Here is an 18,687-nt window from a genome sequence, read left to right as displayed (position 1 = left end):
TGGAGTGAGATGAAATCTTAGAGTAGTTTTGATTTGCATTTCTCTAATTGCTAGAGATGATGAACATTTTTTCATATATTTGTTGATTGATTATATATCCTCTTCTGAGAAGTATCGGTTCAGGTCCTTGGCCCATTTATTGGTTGGGATTTTTGTGGGGTTTTTTTGGTGCTTAGCTTTTTGAGTTCTTTATATACCCTAGAGATTTGTGCTCTATCTGATGAGTGAGGGGTAAAAATTTGCTCCCAAGAGTAGGTTCTCTATTCACCTCACAAATTGTTTCTTTTGCTGAGAAGACACTTTTGAGTTTGAGTCTGTCCTGTTTATTGATTCTTGGTTTTACTTCATGGACAAGAAGTAAAAGAGAAAAAGAGGAAGGGGTTAGGAGTCTGGCTATTTCATTCAAGTGCATGTTCCCAATGGCTTGAAGACTTGGCATTGGGTTCTACCTCTTTAAGTGCCACCTCTCAATACAGTACTATACTTGGATCAAATCTTTACCACATAGACCTTTGGGGGACATTTATGATCCATTCTATAGCACTTATCTAGCAGTTAATATATATATTGAGGATAGTGATTAAAGCCATTGGAACTTTCAGGGGTTACCTTGGGGTAGAAATATTCAAAATGATTTTAATTATTTTCTTTTTAGCAACCAGTTTCACTGAGTTTTACAGTGAGAATATGTATTGCTTACATGTTGAAAATATTATAAACTCCATCACAGTTGAAGATTCATTGTAACTTATGGCTGAAATACTAAATCAAAATGTTGATTAGTACTGCAACTATCAGGAAAGAAACTAACAAATATTTATTTTAATATTTCTTACATGTGCCAGGTATTGAAGTAGGTGCATTGACATATTAATATTTAAATGGTGGTTATGTTCTTTTTAACTCCCATATCCTATATTATAAACATAGAGACAAATTCTTAATTAAAAATGTTAAATATATAATAAATTTTAATTAATTAATTAATTAATTAATTTAGTGCTAGGAATCAAAGCACCCTGCCAGTGAGCTATATCCAAAGCCCTAGAATTGTCATAAATATAGAATTGATATCTTAATTATATTATCATCAATAAACTTGAGCTAAGTGTTGAAAAAAATAGTCCTCTTTATTTGAAGACTAAATATTTTTTTTTCTTGATCTAAATTATAAAGACACTCAGGTATATATATGCCAGAGTTGGTATATATCTATATTGATATTTTTAAAGAATAATAGTCATGGGATCCATTAGGTAAATTCTAAGCAGAGCAAGAAGCAGGCTACATCATCCAGCAAGAAAACAATCTAAGTTAAACAGTATCTGATTTGTAGGACAATCTGAGTAGAAAATGTTCAAGAGAAGACACTGGAAAGAAAGTTGAAGACACTTACAAAGCTGAAAGAATGTTCATTTAATTTTTAATGTGCTCTTTTGAACCTTATCATTTGACAACTATTTAAGTCAAAGTAGATTTAATCTCATCTTTTTCCCTGAACTAAAGGTTGGTATCTGTTTTGTAAATGTGCACAACCACTCAAAACATCAGTTTTAGCTTACTGCTTTCCTGACTTATTAGAGATATATTTTACCGAAGTGATGCCAAACTATTCAATAAAAATATGCTTTTTATTACCCATTTATTTATTAATTAGTGAGAAGATCTGTGAAGCACCTTGACTTTCAGAAGTAAGAATTTTATGTATTCTTTAAAAATGTTTCTTATGTCCTGGTGCAGTAGCACACACCTATCATCCCAGCAACTTGGAAGGCTAAGGCAGGAGAATTATGAGTTCAAAACCAGTCTAAGCATTTTAGCAAGGCCCTAAGCTACTTAGTGAGACCCTGTCTCAGAACAGATACTTCTCAGAAGAGGATATACAATCAATCAACAAATATATGAAAAAATGTTCATCATCTCTAACAATTGAACGCCCCTGGGTTCAATACCTGGTACCCAAAAAAAAGTGCTTATTATGTTACGTTACATCATAAATTCAATATTACAAATACATATGTCTACCCTAAATTGTAAACTTTTACTATCGTTAATAGTGTAGATCATTAATATTTTCATTAAAATTTTATACAATGCTCAGTCATTCTCCAGGTTTCTATTATATGATTGATAACAGCAAAATTAAAATTAATAAAATTTTTGTTGAAGGAAGAGAATATGAAATTACAACATCAGACCTGTATGTTAACATCATAAATGCTGAAGGATTAACCACAAATTTTTCTTATCTTTCACATTATGTTATCAATAACTCATAAGAAGTGTCTTTCAGGACACACATAGTTTCTAACATATATATTTTTATATAGGAATATTTTAAGCAGATACATTTTAATACCATGAAGACTATCGAAGTATTTAAAATATATAAATTATGTACATTTCCTTCCAGTGTCTTTTAGTAGTTTGCATAGCAGAGATCGTTTTATTATTTAGTCCTTTGTGAAGACATTTTTTATTGTTTTGTCTAGTGCTTTATAGAATTTTTTAAAACTTACATAATGTATGTATTTATGGATCTTATTTTATTTACTTTCAGTGAATAAAATGACTTCTGAAGGTGGGCATGCTGGTGCATGCCTGTAATCCTAGTGACTCAGGAGGCTAAGGCAGGAGGATTAAAGTTCAAAGCCAGCCTTAGCAACTTGGCAAGGCCCTAAGCAAGTTAGTGAGAATCTGTTTCAAAATAAAAAGGGCTGAGGATGTGGCTTACTGGTTAAGCACTCTGGGTTCAAACTCTGGTACTAAAAAAAAAAAAAAAAAAAAAAAAAAGTAGACTTCCAAATTACATAATACTACAATGTCACTTTAGAATAATACTTTCTGGCAACTACGTGTTCGTTTATTTCTTTTGCGTTATTTTACCACTCATCATCTTCTGAGATGGCGAAAGAATGTATAATATCTAGGCTGGATCTATCTACCTGGTCTTCTACCTCTTGTTTTATTCATAGCTTTCACATCATCATCTTTTTGGGAAATGGCTTATACCAAAAACTTCCACAAGTTTTCTTTTTATGGTCCATAGAAAATTGTTTATGAGGTGTTATGTTGTTTCCAATATTATTTTTCTGGCTCACTGGATAACATATTTTCAGTATAGATTCTTCTTTTGAATTTTCAAGTAGATGTACCCTTTATCAAATTCTTTGTTATCATTTTAATGGCACCATTCTGTTAGTACTACCTACCTAACCCTGGGCAAGTTAACAAACTTTTAGTGCCTAAATTTATTAACAAATTGAACTGATCATATTACCTACTTGTAAACTTTTACAAAAAAATAAGTGAGTTAATATATAAAAGCTAATTTGGAATAGTATCTGGGACATACTAAATGCACAAGTAATTTAGGCCATTAATATTACTTTTTGTTTTCTTCTTCAGGTATCTTTGATTAAAAATAATCAGTATTTTTGAATTATCTATTTTATTTTATATGCTAGCCTTTTCAACTAAGACCTGGAAAGTGGGGTGATATCTCATTGTCTTAAGTTGATTTCCATTGGTTAAAATACATCCAACAGGGTGGAAACTCCTCTTGCCCACCATTTTGTCTTCTGATACATTACACCGTTGGTAAAAAATAAATAAATAAATAAGCATTGTGGTTTACAAGATTGATTTCTCCTCCCATTCTAAATGGGGAGAAAGGTTTTGTTGTCATATTTGTTGTCAAATTAAGAAGAAGGTGACAAATTAAATGTAAGAACAAGAGTATATAAATCTGTTTAAACTGAATAGAATTTGCTAAAATGAAAAGATGCATGATTTTATACTGATGTGGCTGTTATTGTGGCAAAAAATGGACAAAGTTAAGGTAGAAATTTCTTAATGGTCTTAGATAATTTAAAGAATGTAAAACTGGCAGATTTTTAAATTCAAGCCAACTGAATTATTTCGAAAGCTTAAAAATATTGTTTATATTCATAAAAATGGCTAAATTTTAAACATTTAATTTTGTTTTGTTGATGACAATCCAGATTTAAGGAAAAAGAACCTATTTAAAAATGAATTTGAAGGAAATTTCCTACACAACTATAGAAGAACAGAAATAACAGAAATTAAGTAATCATTAATAGGTCAAAATTCAAATGAAAGCTGATTATGATTAAGCAACTTACCTATAGAGTTGTATGTAAAATCCAAGTAATATTGCTTATCTCCTGACATACTGGTGTAGAAGTCACTTACTAGCTATTTATTTAATCCACTGCCTTTCTCTAGTGTTCCTTGTGATTAGGTGTGGCCATGGGGTTGAAATTTAGTTGGTGGAAACTGAGAAGAAATGTTATAGACACCACTTGCAGGATGGACACATAAAACCTTGGGCACACTTATCTCATTTATCTTAACTGCTGCCTGAATGTTGACATCTGAGGCAACCTTGGATGTCATGTATTGATTATGGCTAAAACTCCATTCTATGGGAGAGAGCCACTCTCTCCCATCAAATGCACAAGAAATTAAATTCTACCTTGTTAAAAGTCATGGGCATTTCTCTTTTACATTTATTAATAACTATATTATGGGCTTTTAATGTTCATGATCTATCTATATATCTTATTAATACTGGAATAATGAAATAGTTTTTGTGAGTGTGACTACATCAATTCGCAGGCTGTTCTCTAATTGCACACCACTTGATACTGCAAAATGATCAAATGAAGCTACATAATGGAACGATTTCAAAAGAGTTGAGACTATCAAACTTGAAGTCAGTAGTCTAGTGAAATAAAATAAACTTTGTGAAATAAAGATCATTCCAGGAAGATTTTAAAACAAACAACACATGGTTTTAAAAACAAACAAGTAAAAAAACACTGCCATGAAGGTGAAAGCCAAATTTCTTTGAGAAAGAGTTTCCAAGATTTGATAAAACATGCTAAGGTAAGAACTATGCAGTAGAGAGATCATTTTAGAAATTAAAATATCAGTAAGTTTGTCTGTTTAAGGACAGGTTAAGACCTTGACTGCTTAGTCATATGGAGTCCTTCCCTTATCTTCAAAAACCACAGGATAAATAGCTCTAGATTATTCCCTCAGACTTTGTTGCTGGCTGACAGACATCTTCATAATAACCAGTTGGCATCTATCTCCTTTCCTCAAAGACAAAAGTTCAAATCCTGTACCTCTGAGACATGTCATATAGCCATAGCAGCTCTAACATGAACATAAGTGTGGGGAGGTATCAGACAGCTGCCAAATATCTGTGTTTACCTAGGGCATGTACTTTCTATACTAGTGTACCCAAGATTACATCTTTCTTAACTGTGTTAACTCTCCATGGTTGGCATAAGTCAGGTCCATTTTCTCAAGAATCACATCATGAAAATCCTTTGAGTATTCATGAGTGAGTGGGTTGGGATGAAATGATAATTTCACATTGAAAAACAGAATAGATTTAAGAGTTTTGATGTCTCAGGTGACATTTTTATCATTATTAATCTCTCCTTATATTTTTGGACAGCCTGCCACAAGAGTGCTATACCCTTGACTTTAGGCTATGAACTTTCAAAACAGTAAATAGTCATTGTATTGCATTATTTCTGTTAGCAGAATTGCAACTGCAATGGTAAATAGGACATTATTTAGATATTATTCTATCTCAAGTTTTATATATCATTATAATAGGTATTTTTTTTTGTTCAGAGATTATCAATTTGAAATCTCATTACTTCTTATATATTTGTCTATTTAGAAATAGCTTTGTGGGGGCTGGGGTTGTGGCTCAGAGGTAGAGTGCTTGCCTAGCATGCAGGAAGCACTGGGTTCGATCCCCAGTACCACATAAACAATTAAATAAACAAAATAAAGGTATTTTAAAAAAAAGAAATAGCTTTGTGATAGGTTGTGCTTGTATTTATAATTCCACTTAAACTTTATATCATAGCCAAGGAAACTATAAGCTAATGTAATCCAAAATAAAGTTTAACATTCTAGAGTTAAAATTTCCAAACTACTGTCAATATATTATTTTCAAAAACCCTATCATGATAAATATTTTCTTTTGAATTACTCTGGATTTATTTTACTTATTCAGTAAACAAAAATTAAAAACTCAATAAAAATAAATAAATTAAAAAATAGAAAAATGGCATAATTTTTTTAGGGATGTATGTGTGTGAAAGAGACAATGAGTATGTGTATGTGTGTGAGACAGAGAGGGAGAATGTGGATATTTATTTTAATTTACTTAATGGCCTTCAGCTTGAGTTTTCAAAAAATATCATGACTATAAGCAAATTGATAGGAAAGTAGATAACAATGAATTAAGGGTTACTGGCAACCTAAGACACCGTTTATCTCTTTTGAGGTAGACAGAATTCAAATTGCCTTCATTAGCTGAGCAATATGCTGTGGAAAATGAGCTGGGTACTTATCAAAAGGCTTTTTCATTTGCATTTTCACTAAATAACCAAGCTGCTCTGTTTTCTCCTTGCTCAAGAGCTGTAAATAGGATAGGAAGAAAATAATTCAGGTAAGTAAGCCAGGGGCATTCCAGGACTAGATTAAAGAAAAACAAAAGCTTATTGATGAAGATGTGAAAATTTTGTCTTGTATTGTTTGTGATACAATAGTCTCACATGCAGTTTGGATCTAGTATATATAAAGGCATGAATTCTCCCCACATTCCCCAGTACCACAAGCAAAGCTAGAGGCTGTTCTTTTGATAAATGATCAATACTTCAGCCTGACACTACCCTGGCTGCCCTGCTGTTTCTGGTTAAGAGTTTGAATTTCAATTAAGCAGTAAATCTTTATGGAATTACATTTCCTACAGTCAATTAACATCTCACTAATCCCTTGCAATTCTGAAACATTATTATTTTGTACAGTTCTTTCCTTTAGGCACATTCACAAGGCGAAACATTCTTATTTGAGTGCTAAAGACACATTTTCCTCCAAATGAAAAACCAAGTATCAAACAACTGTTTTAAGTTTTTAGTCATGTGCCTGTATGTGCACAGAATGTTCTATCATCTCCACAGTATAAGTTAGGAAGCAATCAGATAAACCAGTGGATTCTCTCAGTGACAAGTGACTTAAAGTGATTGCACACCTACAGGCCACAAGCTATATTTCAGATTTTTTTTCTATATATCCATTCCTTGAAAAACAATATGCAAAACAAAAAACATTCACAGCAATGATCATACTCAAACATTCCCATTTCATATGTCATCAAATCCCCTTACCGAGTTTTTCTTAAAAACTTTGTCTATTTTTAAAAAGTGCTGGTTGATGCTTTAAAAGCTCACTAATACAGCATACACCTAAGAATTATTACAGCCCTTCTTTGTCAAGGATTTCAGCATACTAAGACAAAATATTGGCAATTTGATAGTTTTCTCCTTCGTATAAAATTTTAATACACTTTAATTTATGAGGCCAAAAAGCCAAATTAACACAACTTCAAGACTACAGATTTTAAAGTTTCAGCATAAAGAAGTGATAAGTATTTAAGGAGCTAGAAATATTTAATCTTATTTAAACTTTACACAATGTGTACATGTATGGAAATGTTACATGTTGTCCTGAAGTATATATAGTTATTATTTTAAACATTAATTTAAATTTTAAAAATAATGTGACTTTAATAATTGGATATATAATTGCAACAAAAGATTATTTTCTGTTTTCAGAACTTCAAGACCATTATTCCCCTGGAAGCAAACATACTTTTGCCTGTGCCAACAAAATTCTCCCATTAGAAGTACCACTCTTTTTAATAATTTAGAGTGCAAAAACAAAATGCTAACAATTGACTTGAAGTCTGAGTGATTTCATTGGGATGATTGTGTGACTTTGATAAAAATAAAAGAAAATTTCATTTTAAGTGATACCAGAATCAAATTTTTTTTTGTTTTCTTCTTCTTTTTTTTTTTTTTCTTATTTCTTAGATACATCACAAAGAATCAAACTTTAGGGTTCAACAACCATGTTGCCAGATATTGTATTATTAGATGCTTAGATATAGTTTAAATAGTCCTGCATAGAAAGAGCTTCCACTCACATTCTTCATAGCCTGCAATTTAAACTACATGGTAAGAATAAGAAAATACACATCAGACAGAGGCTTTTTGAACTGATGACTATTTAGCCAGCTTTTAAACATTAATCTGCTTGACTCCAAGGTTTTTGGCTTTTCATTCCACTACACTTGAAATCTCCTGATAAATCTGTCTCTGTCTTTTAAATAAAAAGTTTTGAAAAATTTAAATGTAATTTATTTTGGAAAACAAGAACAGTTGTGTTTTCTTTGAAAACTGATTGCTACTTTAACTCAACCTCATTCTGTCCATTACATGTTTGAACCCTGGGTGTCCTAAATGTGCGAAGCTATTACAATAATCCAGCTAACTAAACCTTCTAATGCATTAACAAAGCTTCATTTCATGACTAGGCTTAACTCATCAAGGAGGAATTAAGAGTTTTATTAGCTGATTAGTTGTCATTAAAGCTATGCATTCTTGTAGAAAGAACAAAATTCTACAATAGAGAGGAGGGAAAATATTTAAGTCTTAAAAGAATTAGGCACATGGATGCTTAGGAATCATATAAGTCTAAGATGCTATAATTGAATGTTTAAAAAATCAGAATCAAAATATGCATTTTTGTCTAGAAACACGTGTCTTTTATTCAAGTAACTATCATGTTAGTTGTTTTATCATGAAGTTGTTCTTAAATTTATAGTATTTACAAATACAGTGTAAGGTTATAATCTTTAACCAAAAGAACATATGCATAACTATATTATCTACTGACTCATACCAATTCTTATTCTAAAACATAACAAGCCTTACATACTGCTTTATAACTTTAAAGGAAAATTTAGAATCAATGCCTTACGCTCATAAATTAGTAAATCCATGGGGCATTCTAAAAATAAAAATAAGTCTATTTACACTGCAAAGAAAGTATAAACTTACCATCATGATTAGGATTTCCTAGTGTCCATGGCTCATCTGAATCAAAATGAGTATCTCCTCCAATTCCTGGTCCAGGGAAATAGGCATGTGCCAAAAATCCTCCCTCCCCATCAAAGGGAGAACTGTCTCCATGAAAACCAGATGCAAATATAATGGTTATATCCACATCACGTTTGCCATTTTCTAATTCACTGTAGGGAACTTCTTCAAATGTCAGAGGAGTTACATTCTGCCACACATCAAAGGCACGGCGAATAGCCTTACGGGTCTCAGGGTCTCCTACTTTGGGAGTTACGTTCTTTATGCTGAAAGTTAGAAAAGACAATAATTAGCTCGGCTCTATTATGTCAATCTTATTTCAGATTTAGATCATAGCTCAGTAAAATGTAAAGGAAAAAACGAATAATATTAAATTAAAATGAAATTTATGTATTCTTCTTGTCTTCATAGCTAGTTTTTACTCTCTTGGGATCATTTAATTATCAGTAGTATAGTGTTTAATTATCAATATTATCAGTGAGAAGATCTTTGCAGAATGGTTAAATGGTTAACAGTCAATTTGCCTCCTGGAGAATAATGCAGGAAGGGAGATCTGCCAAACAATCAAACATGTACAATGGGTTCAATTTAAAATAAAAATTTCAATTTCTTCATGTTTTTAATTATTTAGAGGTACATCATTGTATCTGCACACATCAATTTCAATATCGTACTCATGCTTTTCTTTATTTATGAACACTAATTCAGCAGACATAATCACTTCTTAAGTTTTAAACAAAAGATTATAATTTCTGATACACTATTATTTTAACTTTTCTAATTAAAAATGAACTGAGTAATCATATATGAATTTAAAGAAACAAATCAGACTATTTAGTTTGTTCTTATGCTAACACAAACAAAGAAATATTATCAATATTATTCTTGATTATGTTTATTCTAATCAGATATTTATTTTTTCTAGATAATTTATTTTTTTCTAACTGAAACATAAATGAAACTAATATGTATGTATATGTGTGTATATATGCATAAAATAGAAGCATACATATATGTATATAAATATATATTTATGTATATAAATATATGTATGTATAGATTTATATAAATGTATATATTTATATAAGTATATTTATATATTTATATAATATATAGTTTTATGGTTTGGATATGAGGTGTCCCCAAAGCTCATGTGTGAGACTATGTAAGAAGGTTTAGAGGAGAAATGATTGAGTTGTGAGAGTCTTAACCCAATGAGTGATGGAGACCTACTGTGTGGTAACTGAAGTGGTAGGGTGTGGCTGGAGGAGGTGGCTTTGGGATATATATTTGTAGCTGGCAAGTGGAGACACTCTCTCTGCTTCCTGTTCACCATGATGTGAGCTGCTTCCCTCTGCTACACTCTTCCGATATGATGTTCAGCCACTGGGATCACAGGTATGTGCCACTGTGCCTGGCTAATATGTGTGTGTGTGTGTGTGTGTGTGTGTGTGTGTGTGTGTGTTTTGTGTGTATGTATTTATTTAGTAATTTTTTTTACAGTACTGGGGATTGAACCCAGGGCCTTGTGCAGGCAAGGCAAGCATTCTATCAACTGAGCTATATCCCTAGCCCTAGTCTATATATTTTTTAACGTTGCAGTACAATAAACCCTCTACATGAATGTACAACACACTGGGTAAATTCCACAGGAGTGATAAGTAAGTTTCAAACCCTTTCAAACAATAATGTCTTCCAAATATGAATTTATACTAAGAAAATATTTTAGTAAAAAAAGACTATAATGTTCAAGAACTGGAAGCTAGTGATGGAGTGATAGTCAAATTACAGTGTCTCTAATGTATGTCATTGTACATATAGAACTCAAAATTATTTTGCTTTTAAAATTTATTCATCAGCATATAAAACCTTTTAGCCAGGTGTGGTGATGCATGCTTGTAATCCCAAGAGGTTGGGAGGCTGAGGCAGGAGTTCAAAGCCAGCCTCAGCAATAGTGAGGTGTTAAGCAACTCAGTGAGACCCTGTCTCTAAATAAAATACAAAATAGGGCTGGGGATGAGGCTCAGAGGTCAAGTGCCCCTGAGTTTAGTCCCTGGTACCCCCTCCCCTGCCAAAAAAAGTAAAAACTTTTAATATATACTTTCCAGTGGCAAAGAATAATATGGAGACGATATTCAACCCAATTGTAACCATGTCCAGATAACTACAATGGCAGTCAAGAGTTATGCTAAAGTAATATTTGTATTATTTGAGCATTCACTATAAGCCAGGCAAGCACTTTACAAAGTCTAATTATATTCCTGGAACAACCCAATGAGATGGGCTTTTATACCTATCTTACAAAAAAGGAAGTTAAGGTTTACAGGAATCTAGAGAAATTTTTCTAAGTGTTAGATCTGGAGAGCTCTAAAAAGCTTCATCCTAAGCATTGTCAGAATCCATTGTCTTGAATTCTATTGCTAGTTCTTTATATGAAAAGTAAGGTTTCCAATGACTAATTAATGGTCACTATTATTCATTATATACAAGAAAAAAGCAGCAATCCATGTAGAAATGGAATGAAGGAGAGGAGTACTACAGAAAGAAATGGTAAGTGGAAGGTCTTTAAGTGGAGATAATCTTAGTAATTCAAATGATAGCATGGTACCTGGTATAGGTTAGAAAGCGGGTGGGGTGAGGGTCAGGACATTGCTCTGAGTCACTGCAGCATCAGGAGCATCTTATTCTTCAAATAGATAACTTGAGCCATGATGTAGAAAATATATTAAAGCAGAACAAAAGTTGAAACAGGAAGACCCATTGGGAACTATTGTAATTACAAGTCTAGGTGCTTTGGACCAGTGGTAGTAGAAGAGACACTGAGAAGTAGTTGTATTTTGGATGTGCTTTGACGATAAACCCACTATAACTTATGATTAGTCATAAGCCGTGAGAGAAAAGGAAGAGCTGAGGAAGGCACCACAAATTTTTTACCCCAGCCAAGCCATGAACAGAGTAAAATAATTCATGCCTTCTCAGGGAGAAAGGTAGGCAGTGTTCTGTTGTTATTTTGTTAGTTGGATTTAATTCTGTGTCCTACTCAGTATTGTGCTCTGAGTTATATTTTGAGAAAGAATGAACATCTACATTGAGCACTACAGACCTATGTCTAGCTTGGTCTCTAAATTTCCTGTTTTGTGGGTGAAGAGGTACGCAGAATAATGTTGGAACTCTGAATACTGACTTACCATATAATAGGTACTGGCCTAGATGCTAGAATCTTCTGTTACAGTGCTCACATATTTTAGTGACAAGAGATAGACAGTGAAAAGAACATAAAACAGTGATAATTTCAGATGGCAACATGAGGGGTGGGAAGATGAAGAGAAGAGATTATAAAAATTATTTCAATGACCGGAGGAATGAAAAGAAACCCAGTACTGAGTTTCCCACCAGAAGGAACAATAAGCAGGTCAAGCAAACTGGGTCAGTTCAAAGCATGTGCTTGCTGAGTGAGTTGGGGTAAAATGAACATGACAGACAATGATACAAAATGAGAGAGGACTGGCGGGAATTGGATTGCATTCTGTGAAGGGGGAAGCCACTGCAGAATTATAAGCACAGAAGTTCCCTGATATTATTCCAGTCACAAATATGGAAAATGGAGAAGGGGACAAGAATGGAAATAATAAGTCACACAAGAGAAGATAGAAATGTGGATAAGGATGGTAGCCATGGAGACAAAGAGGACTGGTTTTACTATATTTTCTAAATAATTATACTTTACTATATTTTCTAAATAATTATACTTTACTATATTTTCAAAGAGAACTGTTAATGTGGATTGGTGATGAATTCCATGTGAAAAAGAGAAATTGTTTACTTCAAGTAATAAATAATAATACAAATAGGAAAAATAAAATTATCAGTAGGACTTAAATACAAGTACACAATGATTCTGAGAAAACAAAGCAAAAATACAGTAAAGGATAATGAATGTGGAGCACTGTCTGGATTTGAAAAATACATCCTTACATTTTTTGAAGCTATGTACTAATGAACTTCCAAAATACTTCAACACAATACATGTGGTGTCATTAATAAATATAAGACATACAAACGTGCTTCAGAATCAGAGCTCAAGTTCTGAAACTGGTGTAAACAAAAATAGGAGTTTAGAAACTTTTATGCCATTGAGAGGTATATTTTGTATTTACTAATATCTAAAATAAAAAGTGCACAGAGAGATCATGTGTAATAAGAGTAAAATAGACTGATATTCTGAACGATTCTAATAAGGAATGAGCAAAAGATTAAATATACTAACAAACAAGAAATGCTATAAAATAAATATAATGAAAGTTTATTCTGAAAAACTTAACAAAGCTAAATTAATTTTAAAATATTTTACTTGCTTTTTCTTCTTTTTGATAAAGTTAATATACTTCTTAAGACAATGGGTTTCTTTTTCTCAAGTCTGTATCTGGTTATTTCATTATACTATTTCAATGATTCTTTCAAACTTCAATTTTAATACATTTTGGAAATTTAACCTAAAAAGTTGATAATAGTTATCTTTCATATTAGATCACACTTTATACAATTTTACATAATATTGATGAAGGGAAAAGTTCTAGATGTTACTCATCAGAATACTGGTACTGGCAAAAAAAAGTATGTCATTTAGCTGACAATAGGTCACTGCAAAAAGTTAGAATTTTCTAGTTTTAACATCATCAGATCCATACCAGAATAAAAATTCTACATACTTAAGATTATTGATCCTTCCATTTTTGATATACTGATAAATCTCTTTCAAAGTTACATTACTGTTTTATCTCCAATAGAGAAAACAAGAAAAAATAGCTATATACCTTTGCAATAAAACTATTATTCTTGTGTCAAAATTATTTTTATATGAAGAAAGTTAAATAGCATTTACAATTAAATAGAAAATTATTTATTTGGAACAGCTCACTAATATTTTATGCAAAATTATTATCAACTAAAGAAAATCTACTGTATAGGAAAATAGACATTTGCTGAGAATATAAACTAGATAAATAACATGGTTGAATTATGAGAATATATAGAGAATATATTATAATGTTCTATCATGATAAACTGAAAAAACTAATTTACTTTTATTAGTATTATTTTTGTATAGTCATGGCTTTACAACATTTTTATGTACCAGAAATTGTCAGGGAATGTAAATTAAATATGTAATCCCTCCAACAAAACTTACATTAAATAATTGGTTATTTCTCAAGTTGCTGGCTTTCTAGACAAGACAGATTTAAGTACATATACCTTGGGTCTAATTTAAAAAGGGTCCCTTTCTCAGTTTATTATGTGTCTCCCGGACACATGAGTTGAGTTCTCTTTGAAGTCAACAGGATCATCAAACTCAGTGTGCTTTTTGAGTTCAGAGGGAATGATGAAAACATTTCTCCTAATAAACTGATTATTCTTTAGCAACTTCTGAGTATCTTTGCTGTGTATAAATTATTAAAGTAAAATAACTTCTAGTGTGCTTTCAGTTGTCATAGAGGCATTCATTTAAAATCAAGGGTAGCTAAAGGATGAATATACTGTGAAAATCAAAACTAATCAATATAACATATCATAGCATTACATGAATAAATATACTATGATTTTAAAAATAAGCTCACCTAGCAATTTAAGTTCCCGTCCCAATGCCCCTCCACTACATAATATTTTGAAATCTAGAACTCTGAAAAAATTACTCTATTTTATACAGTGTTCATCAAATTTGGGAAATAAAATCTCTTTAATAAAATTGGTAATCAATAAGTTTCTATTATTTAGTGAAAAAGCTTAAGCAAAACTTACTTAGAATTTATTCAGCAACTAACTTTAACTATTATAAAAATGGCCTCTAATTTACTTGACAAATGAATATAAATTTCTTAATTTAAATGCCACGAATGATGAGGAAGATTGATATGATGGTTAATTTTCCAATAATTTAAAATATTATATTTTCTAAAGGACTATAAGCATTTTGAGAATAACTGGAAATCTCCCCTCTAAATATTCTTTCTATCATGTTGGCAAACTTTAGCTTTAATCTTGAACTGTTCCTCATGTGACTACATTCAGGGCCCTTTACCATTTTGGTTTATTTAGAAGTGTACTTTGATTTGCCAAGAAGCAATAAAAAATGTGTTTGCCATAAGAGAAAATATACATCATGATAGGTGTGGGGAGCTGGCTGCTCAGAGTCACTCCATGATATATTCAGAACAGCAGTTTTCAGGTTTGCCTAAACCCAGTTTCTCCATTTTATAAAGCATTAGTTGGCCATAAACTACTAGCGTATGAGTGCCAAGGTAGAATTACTCCACACCTTGTTTGTAAAAGTAAGCAATCACCATCTGTCCAGCAGAAGCATGAAGCACAAACTGATTAAAAAAAAAAAAAAAAAAAAAAAACAAACTTTTATGTGCCAAGTTATCAAACTAAGTCAAGGAGTCCCTGGTCACATAAACATCCCAAATCATGCAAGGAACACCAGACTTGGCGGTTTGCTAATCCCACTGGACATTACCCCCTTACCTAAGATCCATAAAAGGAGAATCCTCCCATGACTGGACACAGTGGCACTTTGACCCAGTCACCTAGTCACACATCAGAAGCCTAACCTAGAAAAATCATCAAAAATTCAAAGATGACAAATTTCTGAATCTCTGTCCCTGGGCTTCAGCAGAGTGCAGTTTCTCATGCCTATGATGACACACGGCACATGGCGATCTTCCAAGGTGACACCTCAAGCTGACACTTCAAGGTCACACTCTCAAACTGAAAATGCCATCCCTCTGGACCCTTTGCTTAGAAAACTCCATGTAACTGGTGAGTTAAAATCCTTATCTGATCACTTATGGTGGTTCAAAATCTGCATCCCTTTCTCTCTGCCTGTGCTCTGGTCTCAGCAATCTGTAATTCTGCAGTTGTATTAACCCTTTCTTAGTCTTTCTATTATATATGCATGTGCGCATGCACACACACCCAATGATGTGTATATATCATTGTGTGAAGTGTAATTTTTATGTTTCAGATATTAGAAATTAAGACTAGAATAAAACCACATGTGTTTGTCTGGCTTATGACTACCAGGTGACTTTTGAGTATTTGGTAAAGTGCCACACCTAAAAGTAGTGTAGACTGTGAAGGTATTGTTATTAAATAAATCCTGAAACTACGGAAAGACACAAATGTGTTGGCCTATGTTGATGGCATGGCTTGCTCATGTCAAAAGGTGTGGTCAACAAACCAAACAGAGAAATTAGCATCAGTAACAATTTGCTGTCTATCAATATTATCAATGTACTCTTGCAATTTTAGCTTTTTCAGAGTCACAATATGCCATTGGTTTATAATGAGTTTGTTATAAAATAAAAACTAGATCTACCCCCAAATCTTTTCTGCACCCTGTAATGGAAAACTTCAGTTGTCCTTTCCATGAATAATTATATTTTGGGCACGAATGTCAGATTTTGTATTTATATTTCTAAATGTAGTAATTAAATAGTGGCAAATGTTTTCATAGTACTTATACATCAGGCAAGTTCTTAATATGTTTTAAATGTTAACTTTAAAATGAAATGTTCTTAACTCTCATTCTTGACTTTCTATATTCCTGTTAAAATATACTCAAGTATTTCTGTGACTTGTCCAATAAATTAAAAGGAACACTGATGAGAATTGGCATTTACTATCTACAATGTTTCAACCACTGTGCACAATTTATTATTTTTTCCATTACATTACTTGTTTTTCCCCAAGCCTGTGAGGTAAGTATTGTTACAATTCTCACTTACATGTAGGGAAAATGAGACTTAGATATAAGGAACTCAATTATGGTTTAATGAGTAGTGAGCTTCAGACTCAGGATTAAAATCCAGGTCTTTCTTACTTTAAAAAAGGGTTCATCCACTTGCTGTCCTTATGTAGAACCTTAGAGATTCCAGGGACAAATACCTAATTATTTCAATGTACACAACTGTTTGAGGCTATTGTCAGTACAGAAACCGAGCTAAAGTGAAATTATTATAATCAATTCTAAATATAACAGCTCTTATTCCTCCCTCCCTCCCTCCCTCCCTCCATTCTTCATTCCTTCCTTTCTTTCTTTAAAAGAAGATGTATGATCAGTATCATAGGATTCAGAGATACTGAATAGGGTGCACTCTCAAGAGACTGGAAATCAACCAAAAAGGCCACTTTCTGAAATGGAAACGATGAGTATTGATACACGGAATTATCTAAGCTTATGGTATTTATCAATTCTTTCTTTTGAATGTGGTTGGCATAAATAAATTTTGCTGATATGTGTAAGTCTGTTTTTCTAATCATTTGCTTGTGCTACTGGCCTATTTGTCTATCTCTGAGATTATGCCATGTAATTAGTATTCTTAATTGGTATTGATTTGAAATAAGTCCTCATATCTACTACGTGAAAGCACCTTGATGCTTTCCTTGGCATTCATTCTTCCTCAAGATATTTTTGATTCACTGTGTTCCATTATGCCCCAAAATTCTGGTGGAGTTTTGGTTTGGATTAAAACGCATTTGTGGAAAACCTAAACGTTCACCATATTTATTTTTTCTATTGAGAGTAAAATATTCCTCTACATTTATTTTTAGGCCTTTTGTTACATCTTTCAATAAACATTCATAATTTTCTATATAAAAGGCTCACAATGGTAGTGTTATTCTTTGCTCTTATATTTTCGTGTCTATGTTAAGTACTACTCTTTTAAAGACTGCACACTGCATATGTATATATTGTCTATTTTGATTTATTACAAAGATAGCTACGCACTTCCAGTGTTCTGCATTAAGATGTAAACTGCACACAAGTCATCACTCTCCAAAACATAGCTTCTTCAATTTATCAGATACTTGAAGCCACAAAGCAAACTGGAGAAAGGGGTAAATGCATAAAATTGGAAATTTCTAATTGCAATAGCCCTGCAAACCAGGAAATGGGTAGGACAGTAGGACTCTTGAATAGAAGCCTGGAGGAGCTTGAGAATTCAAAACACCCAGGGACAAAGTATAGGGGCTCCTCTACACACTCATGAGCTTTGCCTCTAGAGGCCCCATCAGGTTCGCAGTGAAGACCCTTCTAGTAAAGGGAGGAGGATGTCCAGGCTCTTCAAATACTTACAGGGTACTGGGATGAATCTCCATATTGAAGCCTGCCTTCAAAGAAAATAATTTTTTTTCAGAGCCTTATCTGATCTAGATGAAAGGCAATTAAACCAGGCAGCCACCTCTATCCTTTCTGTCCCACCAAAAGGAAGAGGGAAGGGGCAAAGAGGGAACTTTTCTGAAGGTCAAAGCCCAGAGAGTCAGGCTCACTAGAAAGAGATTTAATCATAAGATTACAGATTGCTTCTGAAAATTACAGAACCCTAAAGAAAGAACCAAAGAAGACCTTAGAAGACGGAAAGATCTACCTTGCTCTTGGATGGGCAGAATTCATATTATCAAAATGACCATACTACCAAAAGCACTACACAGATTTAATGCAATTCCAATCAAAATTCCAATGACATTCCTCAGAGAAATAGAAAAAGCAATCATGAAATTCATCTGGGAAAATAAGAGACCCAGAATAGCAGGAAGAGTGAAGCAGGTGGCATCACTATACCAGAACTTAAACTATATTACAGAGCAATAGTAACAAAAAGAGCATGGTATTGACACCAAAACAGACTGGTAG

General features: G+C 32.6%; 1 protein-coding gene across 1 annotated transcript in view; it reads right to left on the bottom strand.

Moving 5' to 3' along the window:
- Positions 1-18,687, bottom strand: part of Mmp16 (matrix metallopeptidase 16) — a 241,952-nt gene that overhangs the window by 99,225 nt on the left and 124,040 nt on the right. The window contains exon 4 of the mRNA XM_026383922.2: positions 8,955-9,259. Coding sequence (XP_026239707.1) covers positions 8,955-9,259 — 305 coding nt within the window. The remainder of the gene's footprint in view (positions 1-8,954; positions 9,260-18,687) is intronic.

This window comes from Urocitellus parryii, chromosome 7, assembly GCF_045843805.1.
Source record: "Urocitellus parryii isolate mUroPar1 chromosome 7, mUroPar1.hap1, whole genome shotgun sequence".
NCBI classification, from domain to species: domain Eukaryota; kingdom Metazoa; phylum Chordata; class Mammalia; order Rodentia; family Sciuridae; genus Urocitellus; species Urocitellus parryii.
This window is presented reverse-complemented; position numbering and strand designations above follow the sequence as displayed.